The sequence below is a fragment of the Chanodichthys erythropterus genome, chromosome 17 (genome assembly GCF_024489055.1).
Source record: "Chanodichthys erythropterus isolate Z2021 chromosome 17, ASM2448905v1, whole genome shotgun sequence".
Taxonomy (NCBI): domain Eukaryota; kingdom Metazoa; phylum Chordata; class Actinopteri; order Cypriniformes; family Xenocyprididae; genus Chanodichthys; species Chanodichthys erythropterus.
The window spans coordinates 14868034-14894777 of record NC_090237.1 but is presented as its reverse complement, the minus strand read 5'-3'; the positions used below and the strand labels follow the sequence as shown (position 1 = coordinate 14894777).

Genomic DNA, 26744 nt, shown 5'->3' with positions numbered 1-26744 from the left:
CCCGACAGTTCTGTGTATCACTACACAACACCCTTAGCAACCACTCTTAGCAACGTAAACTGTATGTTCTCAATTGATATTGTTCATTGAAGCTTCCTGTATTATGTAGAAGAGTATTGTGAGAAAACGATCGAGTAAGCGAGTTTATTACCTGCATTCAGGTAATATGTATTATCCTGTCCTTTTAACAGTTAAGGGGTTTTCCCGTGACTGACAGCGCTAGTCAAAGCATTTGTCAGTCTTTACAATATAAAAGTCTTCGCTACTGACTGACATACTCATAAAGACAGTCTTTGCCGCCATCTAATGGAGTAATAATGTAACTTCTGTAGCTGTTCACGGTCAGGGACTATTTTTTCTGGCGAAAGGAAGGCTTTAGTGAAAGTTTACTTCATGAAAGTTGCATTGATACATATGTTTGGCTTTAATATTTGTATTATGTGGTAACTGTTTTATAAAAGCAATAAGGTACTCAAGGCTAGTGCTGTATCGTGAATAAGTCACTCCGCTTTGAGTAGTGCCTAACAACGCCCTTCAGCCGTGACTTATTCACGATACAGCACAGCCTCTCGTACCTTATCACTTACTTATAATATTTTGTCGTGGTCCTTTCCCAGTCCCACTCCCCTCTCTCTCCCCCTATCGCTAATGTTAAAAGCTTAAAACACTTAAAAAACAAATAATAATATATGACATTTATCAGTTATTGTTCATAACATGAAAATAACATATTAATATAAATATATAATATGACATATTGTGAGTCACTGTCTTAAAGTAAACACAGACTAAATTATGTAATTAGAAAAATAAAATCAGTGGTGCGATCCTTACTCTACATGTTAGCTCTCTCACCTCCATCAGCGTCTCCTCCGGCAGTTCTGGTGCTTCAAAGGTGATGAATCCATCCAAACTGGGTGGGGAGGTGCCATAAGGGACGTAGCGCAGGCTGCTGGGAGCCGCTTCCGCTCCTGGCGAGGAGCTGCCGATGGTCATGCCCGGGGGAGAACCCATGTACACCTTACCACTTGTGGAGCACAGCGAGCCAGCAGAGCTGTTGGAGCCTACTGCGGACACATAGACACAGAAATCAGCCACATAGTCCTTAGCGACTACCATCAGAAGGTCTTTAAAAACAATGGCAGTGACCTAGGCATTAAACATGTAGTATGGCAGCTGAAGCAGTGGTGTATGGGGCTGGTTTATGAGGCAAAGCCCCTCACCTGAGGTGGTGCGTGGGCGGGAGGCAAGATGGCTGCAGGTGGGAGGGGTGCTGCTGTTAGGGGGCGAGCCCACCGTGAATACAACATTTCGGGGACTCACCCCGCCCGCTGCCAAACCGTAAGTCCCTGCCGGGGCTGGGGAGGGATGCACACACAGGGGTCACTCACAGACTTACACATACAAACACTGGCAGCCAATCAGAGAACTTCATGCAGGCCAGAAGCTTTCAGGAGAAGCTCAAATGATGTCAATGTGGTTACATTTAGCAAAAATAAAATAATATTGGTGTGAAATATTGGACATTACAAAAAACTATAACAAAATGAGAACAGCGGGCTACCTGTGTCCATGGGCCTCTCTGTGTTGAGGCTGTCTGTGCTGCCCTTGTACGGCTGTCCTCCCAAAGTGATACGTACCGGCTGCTCAGACAGTCTGCCAGCACTTACAGACCTGAGGGAATAAAAGTTCAGCTTGTTTTTATATGCATATGGAATTTATAATACAGGAGTCAATGACATGACTCTTATTTCTTGTCCAAATCCATTCATTTATTCAAATACATAAAAAATGCAAACAATGACATCAATGCATTCCTTCTTTTTTTTGTTTTATGATATTTCTGTGGGGCATAAGTGTTCTGATATAATAACGAAAAAAAGAAAGAAATGTCAATTGTCCTGAAAAACCAAAAAAAACCAAAAGCACTTGAATAGAAAATCTTAATTCTTATGTATGTTTCTTAAAAACATAAAGAAATAAGCAGTAGATTTGGTGAATTATTATGAATTATAAATAAACACAGCAAATCATGCCATGTGGTGTATGTTGTGGAGGGGGGGGGTGACATAATGCAGGAAATGACATCATAGAACATTTTCCAAGTCAACATTTTTGTGACAAAGCAAGGTTAGTTCAGGTTGTAAAATGTTTTGTGCAACACCCTAAAATATTACATTTATGAATTCATAATTCATCATATAATACTTTTATACATTAATGTTTAAAAGTTTAGGGTCAGTAAGATTTTTATGTTTTTGAAAGAAGCCTCTTATACTCACCAAGACTGCATTTATTTGATTAAAAATACAGTAAAACAGTAATTTTGTGAAATATTAAAATAACTGTTTTCTCTCATATTTTAAAATGTAATTTATTTCTGTACTGGCAAATAATTTCAGTATCATTACTCCAGTCTTAAGTGTCACATGAGCCTTCAAAAAAATCATTCTAATATGCTGATTTGCTCAAGAAACATTTATTTTTATTATCAAACAGTTGCTTAATATTTTTGTGGAAACTGGTATATGTTTTTCAGAATTATTTGATAATTAGAAAGTTGAAAAGAACAGCATTTATTTAAAACAAATCTTTTGTAAGATTATAAATGTTGTTACTGTCACTTTTCATCCTTTGCATGCTTTCTTATTATTATGCATATTTTTTTGCATTATGCACATATGAAATATTGTTTGAACAAACGTTTGCCAACCTGCCAAAGGAAGTCTTGCTGGCCTCTGGAGCAGGCTGTTGGCTGCTGGGATACGCCGAGCAGTGATGTGCACAGAGGTCACGTCCATCCATCAGCATCCTGACTGGGGTGGGGCTGTCGGCTATACCCTGCTGAGAGGCCAGGGCCAGGAGGTTGCACGAGGCTTGAGTTTTAGGGATTTTAAATGGAGCGGTTGCCTATATGAGAAGAAATGAAATTATTAATGTCAAAAGCTCTTGATCTAGGCCAGAAAGACATTTACCCAAAAACTCCTGCAGCTTACCTTAGTGGGCGAGCCGATGATGGTGGGCAAAGGTGACTTTGTTAGCCAGTCAGAGGTGCGAGGAGAAGAGCCAAGGTGCTTGGTTGGGGAGGTTCCTAGGTTGCCGGGGCGACCGAGCTGAGGGGAGTGGCTGGTGGGGTATGCAGAGGAGGTGGGGTGTACTGGGTCAGACAGCTGCTTGTGTAGTTTCTGCTTGTTCTGGTAGATGTCAGTCAGCGTGGGCGCACTCTGAAGACGAGCGCCCAGTAACTGAGAGGACGGCACAGGGGAACCTAAAACATAAAAAGTGTCCTTATTTCCATCGGCTGTTGACTGGATTTTGAGGTGTGGGCATTGCACTGAAGGCAGATGAATGCGACTTTACAGAAAGGGGTGGGGTTTAAGCAGACTAAATGATTGGAGAAGACCTGTATACAAGTATGACATTACGATTAAACATTACAAGGTCAAACTTTTTTAGGTTATGCATCATTTTAAGGTATAAGGAATTTATTAAGGTATTAATTAACAACATACTTAGGCTTAGGGTTTGATTTAGGTTAGTTGCATGTAATTATGCATTATTTACTGTTATTTTTATACAGTAGTAACTACATGTAACAAGGACACCGTAAAATATGTTACCCATTTTTAAAGATGAAAAATATGCATGGATGAATTTTGTTTACAATAAGATCTACAACATACATTTGTGTAATAGATAGGGTGAATTATCATTTCATGCCAACTTGTAACATTTTGTTGCAATGGCTCACCAAATGCTACATGATTCAACCACTAGGTGGCACTGCAGTTTCAATATTTGAGATGTGTACCATAAAACTTCAGTGAACTGAAAGTATAAAAAAAAAGGTCGCCGAGTTTGTCTGCCATTTAGACAAGACCATTGAGTTCACACGTTTGAAGGTTTATAGGTTTGAAGAGGTTTCACACAAAAGCTCACGAGTCTGTTTGTTTCTACAGCATGCATTGTTCCGATCGCTTGATGAGTTCTCAGCCATAACGAGCAGCTGTCTCCATGGAGATTAGAATAACGCAGACATGCTGTGACCTAACCGGAGGAAGGGACTGCGGCTACTGCTTGTTAATGGTGTCACTTTGAAGAGGAAACAGCAGTGCTGTGGGTTCTTTCATGTCAATCTTTTGCATATAAACTCACCGCCTGAGGAGCTGCGACTGCGGGCCTCGTGGCTCTGGGGGTGTCCGCAGCAGCAGTGGCCAAGCTGCTCAGGAATAGTGCCCACTGGGGAACAATTACACACAGACAGACACAAATAAAATAGGCACGTCAGGACATGTCAATCCTTAAAAATACAGTTACCCAGTAAACATAAAACAGGAATGACAGCGGCAGCTCTTACCTAGCGGAGAGGGGGAGTAGGGCCGGGAACTGCCCGTAGAAAGACGTCGTCCCACAGTTTGGACCGTATCTGCAGGGCTTGGTGACCCAGACACCATTTTAGGGAAGCCCATGGGGCTTGTGTTGGAGCGCCGCACTGTGCCTGACCTGTATAAATTCAAAAATATCATAGTGTAGTAGAATTTGACAACCTTACAATTGTGTTTCACTCAAACAGCACAAACTTCACTTTTCGTAACCAAAACTTATTCAATTATGTTAAAACCAACTGGTCTCGATGTCAGTTCTCCTCAAGATCACACAGGTGTCCCAAGAGAGTAACTCACAGATGCAGTTCATCACATTAACTATGAATTAAATTGATCACAGAGGGCAGTTGTGGCCTCATGGTTTTATAGACTTATAACCCAAAGGTCGTGGGTTTGGAGTCTCAGTACCGGCAGGAAATGTAGGTGGGGAGAATGAATGAACAGCGCTCTCTTCCACTCATTACCCTTGAGCAAGGCACCTAACCCCCAATTGCTCCCCGGGTGCTGCAGCAAAAAAAACAAATGGCTGCCCACTGCTCTGGGTGTGTTCATTGTGTGTGTGTGTGTGTTCGATACTCACTTTGTGCATAAATTCCGAGTATGGGACATCATAATTGGCTATACGTCACATCACTCAAAAGTGACAGTAAAGATTTCTATTTCAAATACATGTTGCTCTTTTGAACTTTAAATTCATCAGAGAATCCTGGAAAAATTATGGTTTCCACAAAAAAATTAAGTGGCATTGATAATACCAATAAAGCACCAAATCAGCAAAATAGAATGATTTCTGAAGGATCATGTGACACTGAAGTCTGGAGTAATGATGTTGAAAATTCAGCTGATTTATTTATTTATTTATTTATCAATAAATGATGCCTTGAATGGTCAGGAAATTCCTACATTTTACTTTTTTAGGCCACTGTATATGAAACACCCAATTTGCAGGATGTCCTCTGTCATTAGCGTTGATAGTTTAAGAGTTCCTCGCATTTTATTTAACTAAAAGTGAGATACTCAATATTCCTGACTTCCCAAACAATCCATAAATAAGCTTAATGGCACAAAAACATCACCCCTGTCAAAGCTTGGTAAGCTCAGAAATGTGCACTGGCACCTGGAAGACAATCGTAATTCAAATATCATATCTGAATCAGTGCCCAGGGCCACTTCATCAGCATGGTGACTAACAGAGTGATAAAATGTGAACCAGCCTGGCCCTGGGCACAAGGACAGCAAGGCTGCTGTGATGAGCTTAATCACTTTTTGAGACGCAGGGCAGGTCAGAGTGAAGCAGTCTAGCAGCTGCTGAGGTCTGGTGTGACTAATGGGGGACAAACAACAATCATAATCTCCAGACTCTACTAAACACCTGACTGAAGACCTAAACCCATCCGTTATCAAAGACAATCCCTCTTAGCAAAATCTACCCATCAGATATACAAGTGAGACAGTTTAGGAAACTGATAAGTAATGAGCTGGACAAATCAGGTCACAGATCTTTACATAGCATCACGAAGACATGAATATGCCACTTAAAGCAAGTAGCAGAGTTACACATTCCTGTTGTTGGATATCTTACCTGGGAGAGCCATAAAGTGTTGTGGTTGGGCTGCTGGAGAGGTTCTGTTTGATACGCTGGTAGTTTCGTACCTGTGTGGGCACAGGTATTGGCGTGGTCTCGCTCCGTGGCGACACCATCGGGGTCTGTCCGGTGGATGGTTGTGGTGGTGGCCTGAGAAACCCAGAAAACAAGGTTGTAATCCAGTCAGAATGCTTTTCCAAACCCATTTAGGCCATTAAACCTTGACAAAATCCTCAAGATCAAAGTCTCGTTCAACATGCAATCACTAAATGTAACGTGTGAGAAGTTTCTTTGTCCAATGATTTCAGCAAAAGCCGTTTCTGCTGAGAAGGCATGGCTGAAGCACATGGGGCGGAGCTACAGTGTAAACACAAAGCCCTGACCAATCAGTAAGGAGGAGGGAAGAGACCTGGGCGGTGCTTTTTAGGCAGTGGCACGTGCTCGGTCCGCCTACCGTCACCAGTCACAGACAAAGAAAACAAAACAGCTCGTTCTTATTCTATCAGGAACACAATGTTTTTTCACAGATGTCAAGACGGGGTCATTTATGGGAGGTGTGCGCGCACCATGCTAAGGTCTGATAAGGAGGAAGGGGAGCTAAAAGGGAGAAAAGGAAGCTGCGCATTACTGTTTGAGCTCCAGTCTACTGGATTATGTAATGAGTGAGGGAGGAGAGTGGGCTACACGTGAGCGGTTAACCAGGCTACACAACAACTGCACACAAAGAGAGCCTCTTTGTTTGACCCAGAGTCAGTTCAGCATGGCACAACAAACCAAACAGGACATAAATTATGAGTCTGTCTGTCTGTCTGTCTGTCTGTCTGTCTGTCTGTCTGTCTGTCTGTCTGTCTGTCTGTCTGTCTGTCTGTCTGTCTGTCTGTCTGTCTGTCTGTCTGTCTGTCTGTCTGTCTATCTATCTATCTATCTATCTATCTATCTATCTATCTATCTATCTATCTATCTATCTATCTATCTAAAATATAGATAGATATTGTTCAAAAGTTTGGGTTCAGGAAGAATTGAAATACAGAAAAATATAATACTTCAATTCAGTTATAGGACGCATTAAATTGATCAAAAGTGACAGTAAAGACATTTATAATGTTACAAAAGATTTCTATTTTTAAAAAATGCTGTTCTTTTGAACTTTCTATTCATCAAAGAATCCTGAAAAAAAATCACAGTTTCCACAAAAATATTAAGCATAACTGTTTTCAACATTGATAATATTTTTAAAAAAATGTTTCTTGAGCTGCAAATCAGCATTATCAGAATGATTTCTGAAGGATCATGTGATACACTGAAGACTGGAGTAATGATGCTGAAAATTCAGCTTTAGCATTGCAGGAATAAATTACATTTTAAAATATATTAATAAAGAAAATGGTTATTTTAAATTTTAACAATATTTCATAGTATAACTGTTTTTACTGTATTTCTGATGAAAAAAAAAATGCAGCTTTGGTGAGCATAAAAGACTTCTCACTTAAATCTTTAAAAACACAACACAAATAATCTATTAACAATGCTCATTTTTATATTTAGCAAATTTTAAAGGTGCCTTAGAATTAAAAAATTGAATTTATCTTGGCATAGTTAAATAACAAGAGTTCAGTACATGGAAATGACATACAGTGAGTCTCAAACTCCATTGTTTCCTCCTCCTTGTATAAATCTCATTTGTTTAAAAGACCTCCGAAGAACAGGCGAATCTCAACATAACACTAACTGTTACGTAACAGTCGGGATTATTAATATGTACGCCCCCAATATTTGCATATGCCAGCTCATGTTCAAGGCATTACACAAGGGCAGCCAGTATTAACGTATGGATCTGTGCACAGCTGAATCATCAGACTAGGTAAGAAAGCAAGGACAACAGCGAAAAATGGCAGATGGAGCAATAATAACTGACATGATCATTGATTATATTTTTAGTGATATTTGTAAATTGTCTTTCTAAATGTTTCGTTAGCATCGCTACCATCGTTTCTTACTGTATTCACGGAGACTTGTTGAGTCACGGAGTCGTTATTTTAGTTTTTTAAACACTTGCAGTCTGTATAATTTATAAACACAACTTCATTCTTTATAAATCTCTCCAACAGTGTGTAATGTTAGCTTTAGCCACAGAGCATATAGCCTCAAACTCATTCAGAATCAAATGTAAACATCCAAATAAATACTTACACAATTAGACATGCTGCATGACGAACACTTTGTAAAGATCCATTTTGAGGATTATATTAGCTGTGTGAACTTTGTTTATGTTGTTCAAGGCAAGCGCGAGCTCTTGGGGTGTGGAGCACGAGAATTAAAGGGGCCGCAGCCTGAATCGGCTCATATTTAATGATGCCCCAAAATAGGCAGTTAAAAAAATTAATTAAAAAAAATCTATGGGGTATTTTGAGCTGAAACTTCACAGACACTTTCAGGGGACACCTTAGACTTATATTACATCTTTTAAAAAGACGTTCTACGGCACCTTTAAAATGAACATCTTACATTCTGTGTATATTATAATATTGTTGTGACTAAATTAAATTGTAGCATTTAAAACAAAACGTTATTTTATTTTGAATTTATTTAGATAAAATAGTATGAATTGTAATATTTGCCATGTATTGGTTGTAACAGAATTATCTTTGGGGGTGCATCTCTTATGTTTTATATTTTTTTAAATCATAAAAAATAAATTCAGTCAGGCGTGTCCCAACTTTTGGCCGATATGTGTTAAAAAGAACAAACAGAGAGAGGAGACAGTGAAGGTGGAGTACGTCTCGCTTGTACAAGCGAGGGAAACAGAAAAGCCACAGAGCAGAAGGAAGTGACTCGAAGCAGATGCACTGACTCTCACAACAGCAAAACAGCTTCTGTTTTACACGAGTAACAGACAAAATATGTGCGGCATTTGAATGTTTTAACTTTCACTCTGTCAGCTCTGGCATATCCATGTCAGATCCACAGCATAACAGCACAATGACAAACGTCTAGTCACAAAACAGCCGATGGATGCATCTGCACCTCGGGACAAAAATAGAGGTCGGTTCACAAGTAAACGGTGTGGAAACAGTTTTAGATCACATGCAGATGGGAAGAAATGACAGCAGGGTGTCTATTCTTAGGGCAGGAGCACAAACACACACACATTCACTCCCACAGGACTCGTTCACCAGCCGTGTGATTCACCTCTAGAAGTGCCACACCAGCTTCCTCCTGCAATAACAACACACACCCCCCAATCATGAACTCGCCCTGGCTTTCACCTCCATGATTAAACAGTTCGGGAGTGGACAGCACCAAAAATATCTCCAATGACATCAACGAAGTCAACAGATCAGTGTGCTGCTAATCCGTAATTCCATATTTCCATGATGCAAACAGACAAAAAAAGGATCAAGATGATTTATACGGAGTTAATATTCCTGTCTGCTTGTTGGAATTGACTGTGAACTGTGTATCTTTGGCCTACTAAGTATACATGCTACAAGTATACATCCATGTGTGAAGATTTGAGGGGTTGAAAGCATTGTTATGCATTTTGAGTGAACCATATCAGTGACGTCACACTCACCCTCCACACAGAAGGAATTCACTGGACGGCCTGCGCCCCACTGCCCCCATTGGAAGGTCATCTAAGGAGAAGAGAAAGAAATAAAGTCATAAGAACACACATTCTCATATACACCAGCAAATCACAGTGTGTGAGAGCACAATCAGCGCTGGAAGGCTTTCACAGTGCTGACTCAGCTGACGCCTCTCTCCATGCGCTAAAACACACGCAAACAGCTTCAGCAGCTGCTCAAATCTAGTGCTTAGTGCGTGTGTGTGTGTGTGTGGTTCAGGTATAACGTATGTTACACCTGATGGCAATATCCAAAATCCTGTAAAAATATCCAGTAAAAATATCTAAGCATACTTAATAAACTTAATATCTAACAAAACTGAGAGAATTTACACCATGCACATATAAATTTCAATATTTTCTAGATTTTGCTAGATTTGCAAAAAGGCTTAAAGTTAAATTATCTTAAATTATAAGCTTAAATTATCAGTTAATGTGGTAAGAATAAAATTAATTTGAGATTTATTCTCTTTCAGTAAAAATATTGAAACATACTTAAATTATAAAATTAGTATCTTACAAAATTAAAACATATATTGAACTGCATGTATTTTTCAATATTTTATATTTTTCAAGAAAAGGCTTAAATTACATTAAACAATATAATTAATTCAAGGTTTATTCTCTGAAAAGTTTTCCAGTTAAAAATATGTAAACATATTAAACATTCTTAAAATATTGTACTTAATATTAAAATATTAATATTTTACAAAATTGTTCTAAGACTATTTTAAGATATTAAGACTTGTTTTGAGAACATTTAAGTTAAATTAAGTGTGTTTCCTGTTTTCAGGATAAACCTCAAATATAGCTAGATTTAGGATTAAAATTACATTAAAATCATTTTAAAGTACATTGTTTTCCTTATGCAAGAAAAATAAAAAAGAGTGCATCAAAAATACCTTAAATAATTTTATTTCACATTAATGGTCAATACAGTTAAAAAAAATAGATTCTCAAATAAATTGATCTTGTTTGAAGGATGTTTAGATTTCTTTTTTTATATACAGAAAAACGAGAAAAAAATACTGATTATTAAATAATTTTTCATTGTAGGCAGGTGACGTTTTCGGTGACGTAATGTAACTCACAGGACTGCTCTCCAGAGAGATGGGGCACCAGCACAAAGTCGTCCGTGTCACAGGAGGAGTTCTTGCTGCTGGTGCTGCCGCCTGACTCTTTGGACAGCTGCAGGTAGTTGGGAGGGCCGAGAGGTGGAGAGGACAGCACGTCCTCGGGGAGAGTCTGCATGTCCGGCAGGGACTTCAAAACAAAGGTGGAGGTAAACGCAGGATTACCTTGAGCTGAGTCAGTGCTATTAAACTTCTCAATGCTGTAATCATCTCATGCAACACCCTAGATTAGGAACTGCTCATGTCTGAGACAGCGCATTCAGCATTGACAATGTAAGGTACTTACCGGTGGAGAGACGTAACGACAGGAAGGAGAGCTGCCACACGTGCTGTCTGTGACCAAGCCAGAGCATGTGGGCACTGGCACAGGGCATGCTGGGTAAAAAAATGGGTTTTAAATGGCTGGGTTTTAATGTCCAGCCACACCTTAACTCATCAAATTTGCTCATCAAATGTTCTTACTTACATTTTTTAATAGTGGATGTTGGTTCCAAGAAAGGATGACTGAAGAAAGTGTCTGCAGACAGAAAAATATGAGAAATGAGGAAAGGGAACACCGAGGTGGAAATCCTCCCACAATGCACTGAAACAACATAAATACACTGACCAAAATCCATACGATCCTTCTGATTCCTCTGGAGCAGCCCCAGCAGAAGATCTTCCAGTTGAGGAGACGTCTCTCTCGGGATGCTGTGAACAGAAAGATTTAGTTATTTAGAAAACAACGCCCAATGATTGGCCATATAGAGATTAATAATAAAATATAACCAAAAATTTTAATTTTTCAGTGAATTTTGAGTAAAGAATTTGTTCATTAAAAGTTCTTTTCATTTCAGCAGTCTTTTGTACATACACTACTGTTCACAAGTTTAGGGTTAGTAAGATTTTTTATGTTTTTGAAAGAAGTCTGTTATTCTCACCATGGCTGCATTTATTTGATCAAAAATACAGTAAAAACTAATACTGTGAAATATTATTTTAATTTTAAAAAAACTGTTTTCTATTTTAATACATTTCAATATATTACAATAGGGGGTATTAACTACAACTTTTCCCTCAATAAACTCCTAATTTACTGCTTATTAATAGTCAGTAAGGTAGTTGTTAAGTTTAGGTATTGGGTAGGATTAAGAATGTAGAATAAGGTCAAGCAAAATGAGGCATTAATATGTGCTTAATATGTACTAATAAACAGCCAATATTCTAGTAATATGCATGCTAATAAGCAACTAGTTAAAAGACCTTAAAATAAAGTGTTACCCAATAGGGTATATACAGTATAAGCATTATATTGGCCTCGCTGTTATTTAGGTATCAGTATCTAAAACAACAAACAAAATATGGGACAATGGTGGTTTTACTATACAATCTTGAGCATTATGACTCATATAAAACACAATATGATAAAAACAAAAATAGTAGATGCTCTTACTTTGGCACCAAAGTTTTGTTCTTCTCATAGAACATTCTCAAGTCCTGGGGACTGTTAGCCTAGTCATATATACACAAAAAAACATTATCACAACTTCACATAAAATCAGAATATCAGCTAATATATGAACTTCATTGTCATGAACTTCACCTGGAAAGGTGGCTTTCCCACGAGGCACTGGTAAATGACAGTCCCAATGCTCCACAGGTCAGCTTTGGCATCATAGTTCTGGGACATGATCACCTCTGGGGCCTGCGAAGAGATGCGATAGATTACAGATTATGAGAACATGATGCTGCCCAAGTCTCACACCGCAACTGTATTTCACAAATCTGAGACAGAATACAACATGTGGCTACTGACCATGTACATTGGGGATCCACATAATGTGGCCGCCATCATGTTGCTCTGGAGATATCTTGCAAAGCCAAAGTCAGCTGTTAAACAAAGAGAGCACCGGTGTTATTAATAGCAACATACTGCTGTCTGAGAGTCACGACTTATAACTTCTGCACAGACTGAGACAATGGAAACAAAGAACTGGCTGTGTGAGAGATCAGAGAGCGGAAAGAGTGTGATGCTAGTAGATAGACTGTTGGTTATGAAAGATTAGGTACATACACAGTGGACTAAAAACATCTTGAGATATTTATATCCAAGTCAAATTTTGTAATGTGGTCTCAGACATTTAAATTGTACTGTTGATACAATACTGTATACATATAGTAATATAGGCAACAAATCAAATATGGAGAGTGTTACCAATCTTGATGCGTATGCCGCTGATGCTGGACTTCTTGCGGCCCGTGTAGGACAGCAGGATGTTTTGAGGTTTGAGGTCTCTGTGTATGATCCCCTTGCTGTTGAGGATGCGCATGGCTGCTGCAATCTGCTGTAGAAAGACCCTCAGTGTGTCCTCTCGCAGAGTGCCCTTGGCTGGAAGAGCAAAGACATTGTGTCGCTGAGAAACATGGCTATAAAATCCATTAAGACATTCTATAAAAACCCCATTTAACTTGCAGCTGGTATAATCGCTTACACACATCACGCAATGTTTCTAAGAAGGACATTTGCTGAAAATTAATTGGCCTTATTAAGAAACCTCAGATTTACTAGTTTTAAAGGGCAAAATCTTTAAGGTTTGGCAAGTTTTTTGCGGACACAATCCAGTCATGTCAATAGGAATCCACACGATTGTGAATTTCAGATTTTGCATCAACTTTAAAGGTGCCCTGGAACTTTTTCTAAAAAGATGTAATATAAGTGTAAGGTGTCCCCTGAATGTGTCTGTGAAGTTTCAGCTCAAAATACCCCATAGATTATTTTAAATTCATTTTTTTAACTGCCTGTTTTGGGGCATCATTAGAAATGAGCCGATTCAGGGTGTGTGGCCCTTTAATTCTCGTACTCCACGCCCCAAGAGCTCGCGTTTGCCTTAAACAACATAAAAAAAGTTCAAACAGCTAATATAACCCTCAAAATGGATCTTTACAAAGTGTTCGTCATGCAGCATGTCTAATCGCATAAGTACAGTGTTTATTTTGATGTTTACATTGAATTTGAGGCTGTGCTCCATGGCTAACGGCTAATGCTACACTGTTGGAGAGATTTATAAAGAATGAAGTTGTTTATGAATTATACAGACTGCAAGTGTTTAATAATGAAAATAGTGACGGCTCTTGTCTCCGTGAATACAGTAAGAAACGATGGTAACTTTAACCACATTTAACAGTTCATTAGCAACATGCTAACGAAACATTTAGAAAGACAATTCACAAATATCACTAAAAATATCATGTTACCATGAATCATGTCAGTTATTATTGCTCCATCTGCCATTTTTTGCTATTGTCCTTGCTTGCTTACATAGTCTGATGATTCAGCTGTGCACATCCAGATGTTCTGCCCTTGTCTAATGCCTTTCATAATGTTGGGAACATGGGCTGGCATATGCAAATATTGGGGGCGTACATATAATTGATCCCGACTGTTACGTAACAGTTGGTATTATGTTGAGATTCGCCTGTTCTTCAGAGGTCTTTTAAACAAATGAGATTTATATAAGAAGGAGGAAACAATGGAGTTTGAGACTCACTGTATGTCTTTTCCATGTACTGAACTCTTGTTATTTAACTATGCCAAGATAAATTCAATTTTTGAATCTAGGGCACCTTTAAGTGGGTCGCAAATTCACTGTGTTGTTGACCAAAAGAAAGCTGCTTGGTTTGAAAGTGACTTCTGTGTGAGCTGTGCTTCATACATCAATCTACTACACTAGTGACTAGTGACTATAGACAATGGAAGTTTTTTGTCCATGAAATTTCACAGAAATTTTGCTAATGTGACCACACTGTTACATTATGTCTGTTTTAAGGGATAAAACAGACAAAATGATATGAGTAGTTTATAGTGAAAGAAATACCATAGAACTGAGCATAACTAGAAACATTTCGATTTTCGATTTGACCTTTTGACCTTTTAAGATTTCATTAATTTCCATGATTTTTCATCACACCTGGCTTGCTCTGTCAACACTTTTTTATTGGACCAACACAAAAACTTACAAATGTATTATTTTTAAGAAATTATTTTTTTTAATTTTACATTTACATTTGTACAGTTTTCATTTCTCATTCAAAATTTGCAATAATAGCTACAAAATTACTATAAAAAAATGTCATACATGACAAAACATTACTGACTGGCTTGTCATTTTCAAACCATTCTTACTGATAGATAAAAGTTTAAAAAGTTGACAAGTGGAATTCCAAATGTTTAAGTCTACATAACAAATAAAAAATAAAAAATAAAACTGGATGAACTATCCCTTTAAATAAGGCTGTACACTGCACTGAGCTAATCCAAGACCATCAGAGTCATGTTCTCTAGGTCCCTGATTGGTGTAAATGTTAAAATCAGAAGCTGCTCAGGGGTTTTACATGGAGTGATGGCGCTCCAGGTCCCCTGTTAGAACAAAACTGGTGTAATCCACTGAGCTGTTAAGAGGATTCCCTTCACTCAATCTGCTCTGTAAACAAAGCAATTATGATCACAATGAACCTCGTACTGATCCCAAAACAGTGTTTGGCATAGCTGTGAGGTTGTATAACTAAGAAACGATTGCATAATTAAACAGAAAAGAAGGGTAAGAGGCCAAGACCATGGTTACACAAAGATAACACGCCGTTTGAACATAACAAGGGGTAACAGTCCAGCCAACATCACACGCACAAAGTAAATGGCACCAGAGTCATCACTATTATGCCCTCTGCGTCATACACTTAGTGAAAACATGGTTTATAGACCAACCAGTTTCTCTGATGGAACAAAGATTGGTCATAAACACCAAACTGAAGAACACAATGGGTATGTGGACAAATTTCTATGAGCTGTAAATATATATGATAATGGAGGCAGCAGTGACTCTCTGAGAGTGTTGGCGGTAAGTGTGCTTTAAGACTGTGCCCTGGAGACAGACACTTCAACTCTAGCTCACTGAGATATACATCCTCGGTAAATGTGCAAAGAAACTTTAGAAACCCAATAAGTGGACTCCCCTAAAATGTGCTTTAAAAACAATGCTCTTTTTATTTGAGCAGCCTGATCAAATGATGTGTTTACCTCACAAGCTGCTTACCTTGCAAATAGTCTGCCAGGTCTCCTCCATTGCAGTACTTGAAGAGGAAACAAACAGAGAAAATAAAACTCAACTTTGAAACCAATACAGAACAATAAAAAACTATGTCGAGGCTTGAGGACTGGATATTTTATGGGCTGCAGGAGGAGGAAGGTCAGTGTAGTGACATGCACATCAATGAATCTGATGAAGTGATGCAGTATTATGGGACTGTCAGCTTGTATCGGTGGCCAGTAAATTTCCACATCATTGATGGCGGGAAAGAAATAGCCCTGAGCATACTGGGTGTTGAGTACAGAGATAATACACTACAGTTAACATGACATAACATCTATAAACCTTAGATTGAATGTTAGGGGGCCTTTATTGAGGGCTTTTTAAATAAAAAAACACGAATATTGCATCTGGCTTGAAAGAACGTTTTATTCTACAGAGTTAATCAAAAAGAGCAATTTTTTAATGCTTTTATGCCACATCCATACAAAGCCAGAGCTTTCCCTATCTGACCTTTTTTTTTCCTCGTTCTAAAAAAAATTCCGTAAACACGGCGTCGTCTCAAGAACTATCTGCGTACACACGAAACCACTGAAACTGACTCAAAACAATGTTGTATACATGCCAGACCAGTATATGGCGCTGTAATTCTGCCACAGAGATACACTAAAAATGGAGAAGACGACTTGGAGCATGCGCATAAACCTTGCATGCTTTAAACAAACTTTAGTAAAACTTAGTAATAAAGCTTTATTTTAGTAATGTTGCTGTAATGCTGGATCGTCTGGACAAAACGCTGATATGATACAAAGTTTTTACGTATACAGCTAAACTTGTCTCCGGGTGTATGGGCTCTAAGTTTTAGTTAACTACAATAACCTTGATCTATAATTTTTAACATTTTGTTAATTATTTATAATATAATCATTATTTTTAAATATGTTATTAACTAATAACTATTATTTATAATTAATTTATTATATAATTAAATTATTTATGTATTCTTTTTAAATAATAATAATAACATCAATAATAAAATTACCCAAGACCCAAAGCTACTAATATCAGACCCGACCCAAGTCTGAGGCACTCGTCAAAGTTTTGGACCTGAACCTGTTCGGGTCTCAGGTCAGACCACGGGTTTTCGAAGAGAACCCGTGAAGACCTCTAGTTTGAGCCAAACTTTAGCTGCAAAACACCCTCTCAGGTCACACAGACAAGTCCCAATAAATAATACTCAGAAAGCTAGCAGGTTACGTTATCAGAAGGCACATACATGAGAAATGTTGGACTGATATTACACACTAAAGATAGTTAATAATGAAGCTCTTGAAAGTGTTTTTGAGAGCTGCTTTCTCTGAACTGATATTTTTAGTTTGGCCTCTTGATGTGTTTGTTTCTCCTTCAGAGACTGCAGTGTTGGGCAATACTAGAAAGAATAGCCATGAACATTATGCACGCTGTGGCCTCATGACTAAAACAAGAGCATGTGGAAGAGAGAAAACAAGAGAGAGGGAGAGATAGAGGGCAGAATACATGCTTTACACTCACCTCCATAACCAGAAATACAGAACTTGGCGTTTCCTGAAAGAAAGAAAAAACAAGGTTCATAATTTTACTCAGAAACCATAAATATCCATCAATGACACTGATTTGTTTGCACACAGGTCCATGTCCTCCAGCAACCAGGTGGTTGTGGAAAGCCAGGCACGTGCGTAAGTGAAGACGACTCACGTTTCAAATCCTGGCATGCAAACATCCTGGTGTTGAAACCATTTAGACACACTAGCCTCATAACAGCTATTAAGGCTGCTGTGTCAATACTGATGGAATTAGATGCAGAATGCTGGCCAAATAAAAAACATGAGACCCTTGTTGTTGTTTTTTTTACAAAGAAGTGGGCTGTTACAGTAATCAAGACATGCCACCAATCTATAGAACTACCTCCACCATCTGATCTGCAAGTTTTATGATTCATGGTATTTTTTCTGTGAATTGATGTTGGCAGCCAATTGATGCAGTTGTGATGGACTAGTCCATTAACAAGAAAAGTGCAGCCATTTTATGTGCTGCTGATAAATGGTTGCCTGTGGAGAGTGTGTGTGGTAAGAGTTTGTAATAGTGGCCAATCCTCCATCTGCCCACATAACCTCTTGTTTCTCCTCACTATATCTCATTACCTCACTCATTTAAGATGACTAAACATTCAAAATCTCTATTGGACTTTTTAAAACAACAGAATCCTTAATATTTCCCTTATTTTTAAATTTAGATTACCCTTGCCATCATGTAACACTCACTTAAAGTTAATCTTTAATAACTAGTGGTGCACCGGAAATATCTGGCTGAAAAAATGTAATCAGCGCTTCTCCAATGATGTGTTTTGACTTCATCAATGTCTTGTGCACACAACATGAATAAGCACTCCAACCAACAGCGCTGGAGCCAGGAGATTTAGAGATGCAGGCGGACCTGAGGAGACACGACAGACCAGGCAACAGTCTTGGTCCTGGAGGCCAAGGCAGAATTGCGGTGACGAGCAGTCGAAGTGGAGACGGAGTGCCGGAGGACTGAGGTGGAGCCAGTGTGATTGAGGACCAAAGCGAATCCGGAGGGAAGGCGGAGCCTGACAGAGCCGAAGGGGTGGAGGGACAAAGAGCAGCTGAAGGAACCGGAAGTCCGTGGAGCAGGCAGAGTGATGACTGACCAAGGCATAGCCGGAGGGACGAGGAAGGGAGGAGCCAAGGCGGAGCCCACTGCTCAATGGGCTGAGGTGGAGCAATGGGAGCCAGGGGATCACCACACCAAGGCGGAGCTGGAGAACAGAAAGCCCAAGGCAGATCCAAGCAGCTGGGCAGATCCACCAAAGGAGGAGCCAAAGGGCTGAAGGGAGCCAGCAGAACTGGAGGGCGAGGGAGGGTGGAGGGAGGTTGGGTGTCACTGGGTGGTGTGGCGACGAAACAGACTTGGTTCTGGGAGACAAAACAGATGGTGGCGAAGACTTGGGACTAGGCTGAACCAGCAGAGATGAGGATGACTTGGGATTGGACTGAACAAACAAACGTTGACAGTAGAGCAGAAAATATTTCCTCATCCAGCTCAAACAAATCCGTTGAGACCCAGCTCACAGCATGAATCATGCAATCGATTTCAACCAATATGCCCTGAAGGTGGCACACGCACCTGGTCAGATTTTGCTTTGGGCTCAGACTTAGAGTCTGCGGCGGGCTCATGCTGCTTCTCTGCAGGCATTGCTGCAGGTTGACTTGGCTCGGAGACCAGAGTGGGATTTGCAAAGTAATGGCATTATCATCATTTGCGATGCAGACAGTGAGACGAGATTTATTTTGCATCAGCACCCACTCCACAAACTCAGCAAACTCCCTTGAGGTTGCGATGTTGAGTCCAATGTTATAGAATATGCACAGGCAGTAGTCTGAGTAGTGGGTCAGGTGAGCCAGATCTAAAAACTCTATGGTCAAACACTGAGCAATCTTCTTGCTCTAAGCTGTGCAAACGGACAGCTGGTAAGTCATTCTGGCTATGCTATGTAGTTAAATACAAAGAAGAGCAAAACACAGGAATAACAGGATACAAGAGACTTTAATTAACACGGAGAATGAGCATAGCAACTTTAAACAGTGACGATGATGAGCACTAAACAGAGGAAACTAAGGGCTTAAATACACAGAGAATGCAATAAACAGAACAAGGAACAGGTGCGAAACTAATTAGAAATTATGTTAACAAACAATGAACTAGAACTCGATAATAAAATGAAAATAAAACGAAAATAAAAATAAACAGGGTATGATTGTGACATTAATAACACTGCTAAATGTAATCCTAAGAAAATCTCAAAATGAATATCCATTTTCATACTGTACATTATAATGTTTTGATGTCTGAATAAACTTGCAGCATTTAAAATGAGTGGTTTTAGTTTTTAGTGTTTAATTTTGAATTTAATTGGACAAAATAGTATAACATTTTTTATTTCGATTCATCCCTAGTCCTTGTTATTCCAAAGAAAAAAGTGTTTATCTTCATAATCTTAATCAAAATTTATGAGCAGCACATGGGCTCATGACTTGACAAGATTTGCATTCTGAAAGGTACTTCCTTCTTCTGTGTACTCTGATCCCAGGCAAGCCCACCTCCCCAATTCTACTGTAGATCCATTTATGGGATCTGGGATCAATGCAGCCAAGGGGCCACAAGGTAATTTTCACATATCAGTAATTTCTTAAACTTGACCTCATCTGTGAGTTTATCTGAAGCCAACTGGCTGTGAACATGATACACACAAACAAACACACAGGCCATTTGATGAGAGGCAATAAAAGGAGCCGTTGACCAAGTGTGGGCAGGAAAAGAAAAACAAACAGCTATGGATAAAGGACTACATGTCCAAACACACAAGTGCCGCCCTGATCATCTTCTGCCAATTTTGTTTTGCTTCTTGGCAAGAGATGAGATTCCACTTGGGCTTTTGCCTAACAATATGCATCATGATTTAAGCACAGTGGCTGCATCATTTATATTTTCTCATGTGAGCATGCCTGGCTATAGATGGAAATGGAAAATAATGTGATATATCGGCACCATGTAGTCAGCCAATATCAGCGATATAAAAAAAAAAAACACAGTTGAAAGCAGACTAGAAATGCATTGTAATTTTGGCAACTGAAATATTCAGCTAAAACAGGGGTACAAAAAAAAAAGGAATTTTCTGTTTGGATAAATTAGATTTGAAGGGCCGAAATCATCGACAAAAACAGCGCCACTTAATCAACGCTACTCCTATGACACATTTTGACTGTGTCAATGTCTATTTCGTGCACACAATGTGAATAAGCTATAACAGGTAAACATGTTATGGACAAACTTTACCCTGACCAAAAATGACTAAAGATTCACAATATGTCAAATTTGACATATCGTCTGAAATATCAACAGGCAGTTCATTCCCTAAGAAATTTACTATGGCAGGTTCATTTATGAACTGAGAACAAGACACCCAGAACAGCATAAAGAGTTCAACCACCCAATTTAATTACCAAAACTTTATTTTCTGTTTCAGTTTTCATCTAAAATCAAATTTTAATTTCTGTGTTTTGGTACAAAATTAATTTCGGTGCAACATAAGACATTGAGAGTTGGCAAATTTTAACTGTAGAATTTTGGAATCAGGTCAACCCTACAACAAAGCACCATTGACCAAATACAAAGCCAGAGCTGAGCCACGTTCCAATCATATCTCCAGAGCAAACATGAGCTTTAAAACATCAGAAAATGCAGGCATGACATAAAGTCAAAAGGCAGCATGCTCCAGCCAGGCAGTGAGAGTATTGCATCATAACTAGAAGTGTTGGGTTACATAAGGTAGATACTTGCCAAAGCAGGGCTTTAAATTCTAGGAATATTTGAAAAACACCACATGTGCGACCAATTGCGAGAGTTGGATGTGTTCTTCTTAGAAACTCAACCGGTTTCTAGTAATCTACATGAGAAGCGAACACAACATTCTAGGAATGTAATGAATACTTGAGGTGTCGTGATTCTATAGACACAGACTGTCCTTTCAGATGAGATTGTTTCTAAAGCAATGTCCCTGGAGCTCTGATTGACACCCTTGAGTATGTTTATCAGCAAGAACAGGTAGTGAAGAACAACAGCACATCATTTTGCCTGTAGCAAGGCCATGAACTCTCACAGTTGTAAGATAGAGAAAGAGATAAAGACACAAATAAACATCTTGTGTCTACAGCCCACGAAGGGCTAGTAAATAAACAGACAGCCTACACTTGGTAACTTGGAGGAAAGGAATGAGAAACAAACCTTAAAGGTGGGCATTTAGAGAAAAATACTACACTGTAAAGTCAATGAATGGGTTATTGCTAAATGGCAAAGAGGTATCATCCAACATTGTGAACACAACTTATTAGCTGAACACTTATTAGTTCATGCAGGCAGCTCTCGAGGAAAGCTTTAACAGTTTCCAGATGTTCCCATGCTGTCTTTGTTTTCCTGCACCACTCATTGTTGATTTTCTTCATTTGTATTCATTCCTCCCCTCCTTCTCAGAAAACTGAAGACAACAAGTCAATCCGTCCTCCACTGGGACACGCTGTTCCCTAACAGGAAGTTCAAGTTTTGCTTTGACACACAGATAGCATATGTGACTCATAAACAAACCTGGCTCCTCCCACCCTGACTCAAAACCCTGCCCACTCCTCCCTCCAACTTTATATTTCCAATCTAGAATCCTTCCAGCACTTACATTTCCTTACAAAATTCTCTTTCCTTAAAATTTACATGCTTTTTGCATATTTGAAGAACACTTTACTGTTTAATCAAGGGATTGTTTGAAGAATGTTTCAAAATTGTATTAACTTTGACAAATATTAACAAAATTGTATCAAAGTGTATTTGTCCATACACTAAAAGAGAGTGGTGTCCAAAACAACTTTGGACCCTATTGACTTTCATCACATGGGGGGAAAAAACATTTTCCAAACAGTCCCCCTGTAGTCAATAATTTTATCCCTTAAAACTCATATTTGATCACCGAAATTACATAAACATTTTTTTTCCCGTGAAAAAAAATTCTTGCCTTAAAATAGGTTGAATGTAACTATATACCCTTGCCTCATTTATTATTTGCCGATCAATGAATATACCAATTAGCACCGCCTTCAGTCGCTCACGCCAGCCGAGAGATTAACTCACTCAAATTACTGAGGTAAACGCTGCACAATGGTATCGATCTTTACAACATCAGACCATAGGCATCGGACACATAACGGTAATTAATATGATTAGCCATTTGCTTGACTACATTATCAAACAGCTAATAATGTGTTGCTAATGTTACACAAACAATGTTCCTGTTCGCCATGTCAGAGTCAGACAGCTGCCTTCTAACAATCAGCATCCTTAAAAACGCTTTGAAAAACATCAGTGGAGAAAGGCATATACTCATAACCTAGTAATATACATCATACACTCGCCATATTGTTAAACACAATTTTTCATATCAACCGAAGAATATACCGACATAACCTGGCTTCTCTCGAGACTACCCTGCTTGTTCACTGTTAATGATATGCAAAAACCTGCCGGCACGTTTATGTGATTGGTTAAAAGGTAGTCTGTGACATCACAGAGACCAGCAATTTCAAACCAGTCTTTTTTTCACTGCAGTTTTAAAGAGAATATACTCAGCAATGGTGTTGACATATGAATTTGCATCTTAAAGGTGCCCTAGAACCAGTTTTTACAAGATGTAATATAAGTCTAAGGTGTCCCCTGAATGTGTCTGTGAAGTTTCAGCTCAAAATACCCCATAGATTTTTTTTAAATTAATTGTTTTAACTGCCTATTTTGGGGCATCATTAACTATGCACTGATTCAGGCTGCGGCCCCTTTAAATCATGCAAGCTCTCGACTATAATACAGTGCATTTACAAAGTTCACACAACTAATATAACCCTCAAATGGATCTTTACAAGATGTTCATCATGTATACTGCATGCATGCGTCGGATCATGCGAGTATAGTATTTATTTGGATGTTTACATTTGATTCTGAATGAGTTTGATAGTGCTCCGTGGCTAAAGCTAACATTGCACACTGTTGGAGAGATTTATAACGAATGAAGATGTTTATGCATTATACAGACTGCAAGTGTTTAAAAATGAAAATAGCGACGGCTCTCGTCTCCATGAATACAGTAAGAAACGATGGTAATTTTAACCACATTTAACAGTTTTATTTTTTTATTTTATTTTTTTATTTAACCCTTATTTAACCAGGAAAAAGACTCACTGAGATAAAAAAAACAGTACATTAGCAACATGCTAACGAAACATTTAGAAAGACTATTTACAAATATCACTAAAAATATCATGATATCATGGATCATGTCAGTTATTATTGCTCCATCTGCCATTTTGCGCTGTTGTTCTTGCTTGCTTACCTAGTCTGATGATTCAGCTGTGCACAGATCCAGACGTTAATAATGCCTGCCCTTGTGTAATGCCTTTAACATGGGCTGGCATATGCAAATATTGGGGGCGTACATATTAATGATCCCGACTGTTACGTAACAGACGGTGTTATGTTGAGATTTGCCTGTTCTTCGGAGGTCTTTTAAACAAATGAGATTTACACAAGAAGGAGGAAACAATGGTGTTTGAGACTCAGTGTATGTCATTTCCATGTACTGAACTCTTGTTATTCAACTATGCCAGGGTAAATTCAATTTTTGATTCTAGGGCACCTTTAAAGCATATTAAAAACACCACATAGACATATAAACAACATTAAAAACTTGATTTCCACCACAGGGGATCTTTAAAAAAAATAATATTTTATTTTAAAGTACAACTCTAAAATAAAAATACTAATATTTATGTTTTAAATACTTAAAACAAATACTTAATTATTTTTTAACATTAAGCATTTATTTTGGCAGAAATCTGCAGGGAGCCCTTAAAGCTTCTCTTTTGATGTCTGTTTATAAGCACTTCTCATTACAAGCTTGGGAAGAATAATATTTGGTATATTATGGAATAACATTTGAAAATTTTTGTTTTTGCTTTGATTAATCATGCAGCCCTACATGATATTTTATGGGTGATCTATCCCTTTAAAGGCAAAGCACACAAAGCACACTCGCTCAGGCAGAAGAAAGAATCACCACCCTGTTATTACAGCAGGTCTCCAGCCTCTCTCTCTGCCAGAACAGGGACACCACTGAATAGCGTTTGACTGGAGCTGCTCAGCTCTCACTGCAAGCCTGTAATTAAACGGCTATGGTGATATCTTCAGCTCCAATGGTACAGATCCCCATTGAGAAAAAGCTCAATGATGCTCCAACATCTCTCTGAATGTGTTCTAAGCAAGCAGCATGTGTGAACTGGCATTGACGTTGGCATTGATCACATGCAGCCTCCATTCACACTTCTTCATCATGTGGGATGAGATCGTTAACAGAGCTGCAGGTCCGGGCCAGAGTGCTACCGTGCTACATATGCTTTGTGTGGTGTAGTGGGATCTGAGGGCCACCTCTTACAGCAGTGTTGAAATGTGAAAGGGCAAGCACTCCCTGTTGCTCTCCTTTAATTAGACACCTCTGACTGGGTATAAAAAAGTCAATCCTCCTAACATCTTTAATGACAGTGGATTGTAAACAGTCCACAGTAGCATAATTGGGCTCGGAAGGGAGCACCATCAATATTCCCCAGGGCTCTGTGCTGCCATCAAGAGAAGTGTGGTTGATGAAGGTCATGTTCAACTGTAGCGTACGGCTCACAGTGTCTGCTGGGATGAACGGCCATTTATTTAATTTGAGAAGCAATCAAGCAGGTATCCACTTGCTTTGTATTTACAGTGTCATAAGTTAGTGAAAGTGACAGATCTGCAAAGTGATAGCGAGATCATTAAATGGAAAAGAAAGCTATATTTTACCTTCAGGCATCCAAACTAATTTTTGAGCACTCAATATGACCATTACAAAGAAAAGTGTGACTGCCACTGGGGAACGGAGTACTTTAGTATATTAGAAAAGTATTTAGTATAATTGCAGCTAGCTTTGAAGCTTCATGAAGCAGTGTTTTGATATCATCACCCATTACTAGATATTGTTAGTTCTTTTGGCACACAAAAAGTATTCTCATTGCTTCATAACATTAAAGGTGCCCTAGAATCAAAAATTGAATTTACCTCGGCATAGTTGAATAACAAGAGTTCAGTACATGGAAATGATATACAGTGAGTCTCAAACACCTTTGTTTCCTCCTTCTTATATAAATCTGATTTGTTTAAAAGACCTCTGAAGAACAGGCGAATCTCAACATAACACCGACTGTTACATAACAGTCGGGATTATTAATATGTACGCCCCCAATATTTGCATATGCCAGCTCATGTTCAAGGCATTACACAAGGGCAGCCAGTATTAACATCTGGATCTGTGCACAGCTGAATCATCAGACTAGGTAAGCAAGCAAGGAAAATAGCGAAAAATGGCAGATGGAGCAATAATAACTGACATGATCCATGATAACATGATATTTTTAGTGATATTTGTAAATTGTCTTTCTAAATGTTTTGTTAGCATGTTGCTAATGTACTGTTAAATGTGGTTAAAGTTACCATCGTTTCTTACTGTATTCATGGAGACAAGAGCCGTCGCTATTTTCATTTTTAAACACTTGCAGTCTGTATAATTCCTAAACACAACTTCATTCTTTATAAATCTCTCCAACAGTGTGTAATGTTAGCTTTAGCCACGGAGCACTATCAAACTCATTCAGAATCAAATGATCCGACGCATGCATGCAGTATGCATGACGAACATCTTGTAAAGATCCATTTGAGGGTTATATTAGCTGTGTGAACTTTGTTTATGTACTGTAATATAGTCGAGAGCTCAGGGGGCAGGGAGCGCGAGTTTTAAAGGGGCCGCAGCCTGAATCGGCACATAGTTAATGATGCCCCAAAATAGGCAGTTAAAAAAATGAATTTAAAAAAATCTATGGGGTATTTTGAGCTGAAACTTCACAGACACATTCAGGAGACACCTTAGACTTATATTACATCTTGTGAAAGAACGTTCTAGGGCACCTTTAAGGTTGAACCACTGTAGTCACATGAACTGTTTTAAATATGTCTTTAGTAGCTTTCTGGGCATCTGAATGTGTTAATTATCTAGTTTGCAATGGAGGCCTCACTGAGCCATCAGATTTTATCAAAAATATCTTAATTTGTGTCCTATGGGTGTGGAACGACATAAGGGTGAGTCATTTTTGGGTGAACTAACCCTTTAAATATAGTGGGGGAATGACTTGAATTTTATCTCCAGGATAAAATAAAGATAAATGTCCACCTCAGTCAGACTGACCCTATGATTTAGAAAACAAGAGTTAGCAGGAAGCTGATCTCAGT

General features: G+C 38.7%; 1 protein-coding gene across 3 annotated transcripts in view; it reads right to left on the bottom strand.

The window, feature by feature from the left end:
• Window positions 1-26744, bottom strand: part of ulk2 (unc-51 like autophagy activating kinase 2) — a 41881-nt gene that overhangs the window by 6870 nt on the left and 8267 nt on the right. Inside the window, exons 4-22 of one of the 3 annotated variants that reach the window (XM_067364486.1) lie at window positions 17343-17375; window positions 15798-15834; window positions 12923-13096; window positions 12524-12597; window positions 12311-12412; window positions 12161-12219; window positions 11336-11418; window positions 11195-11245; window positions 11015-11103; window positions 10687-10858; window positions 9545-9605; window positions 5968-6120; window positions 4358-4503; window positions 4156-4239; window positions 2997-3268; window positions 2714-2910; window positions 1565-1674; window positions 1224-1358; window positions 856-1064 (exon numbers count right to left, since the gene is read on the bottom strand). In XM_067364486.1, the coding sequence (XP_067220587.1) occupies window positions 856-1064; window positions 1224-1358; window positions 1565-1674; window positions 2714-2910; window positions 2997-3268; window positions 4156-4239; window positions 4358-4503; window positions 5968-6120; window positions 9545-9605; window positions 10687-10858; window positions 11015-11103; window positions 11195-11245; window positions 11336-11418; window positions 12161-12219; window positions 12311-12412; window positions 12524-12597; window positions 12923-13096; window positions 15798-15834; window positions 17343-17375 (2241 nt within the window). Of the gene's footprint in view, window positions 1-855; window positions 1068-1223; window positions 1359-1564; window positions 1675-2713; window positions 2911-2996; window positions 3269-4155; window positions 4240-4357; window positions 4504-5967; window positions 6121-9544; window positions 9606-10686; window positions 10859-11014; window positions 11104-11194; window positions 11246-11335; window positions 11419-12160; window positions 12220-12310; window positions 12413-12523; window positions 12598-12922; window positions 13097-15797; window positions 15835-17342; window positions 17376-26744 lie in introns of all 3 variants that reach the window. The other 2 variants (XM_067364485.1, XM_067364487.1) reach the window with 2 other exon arrangements.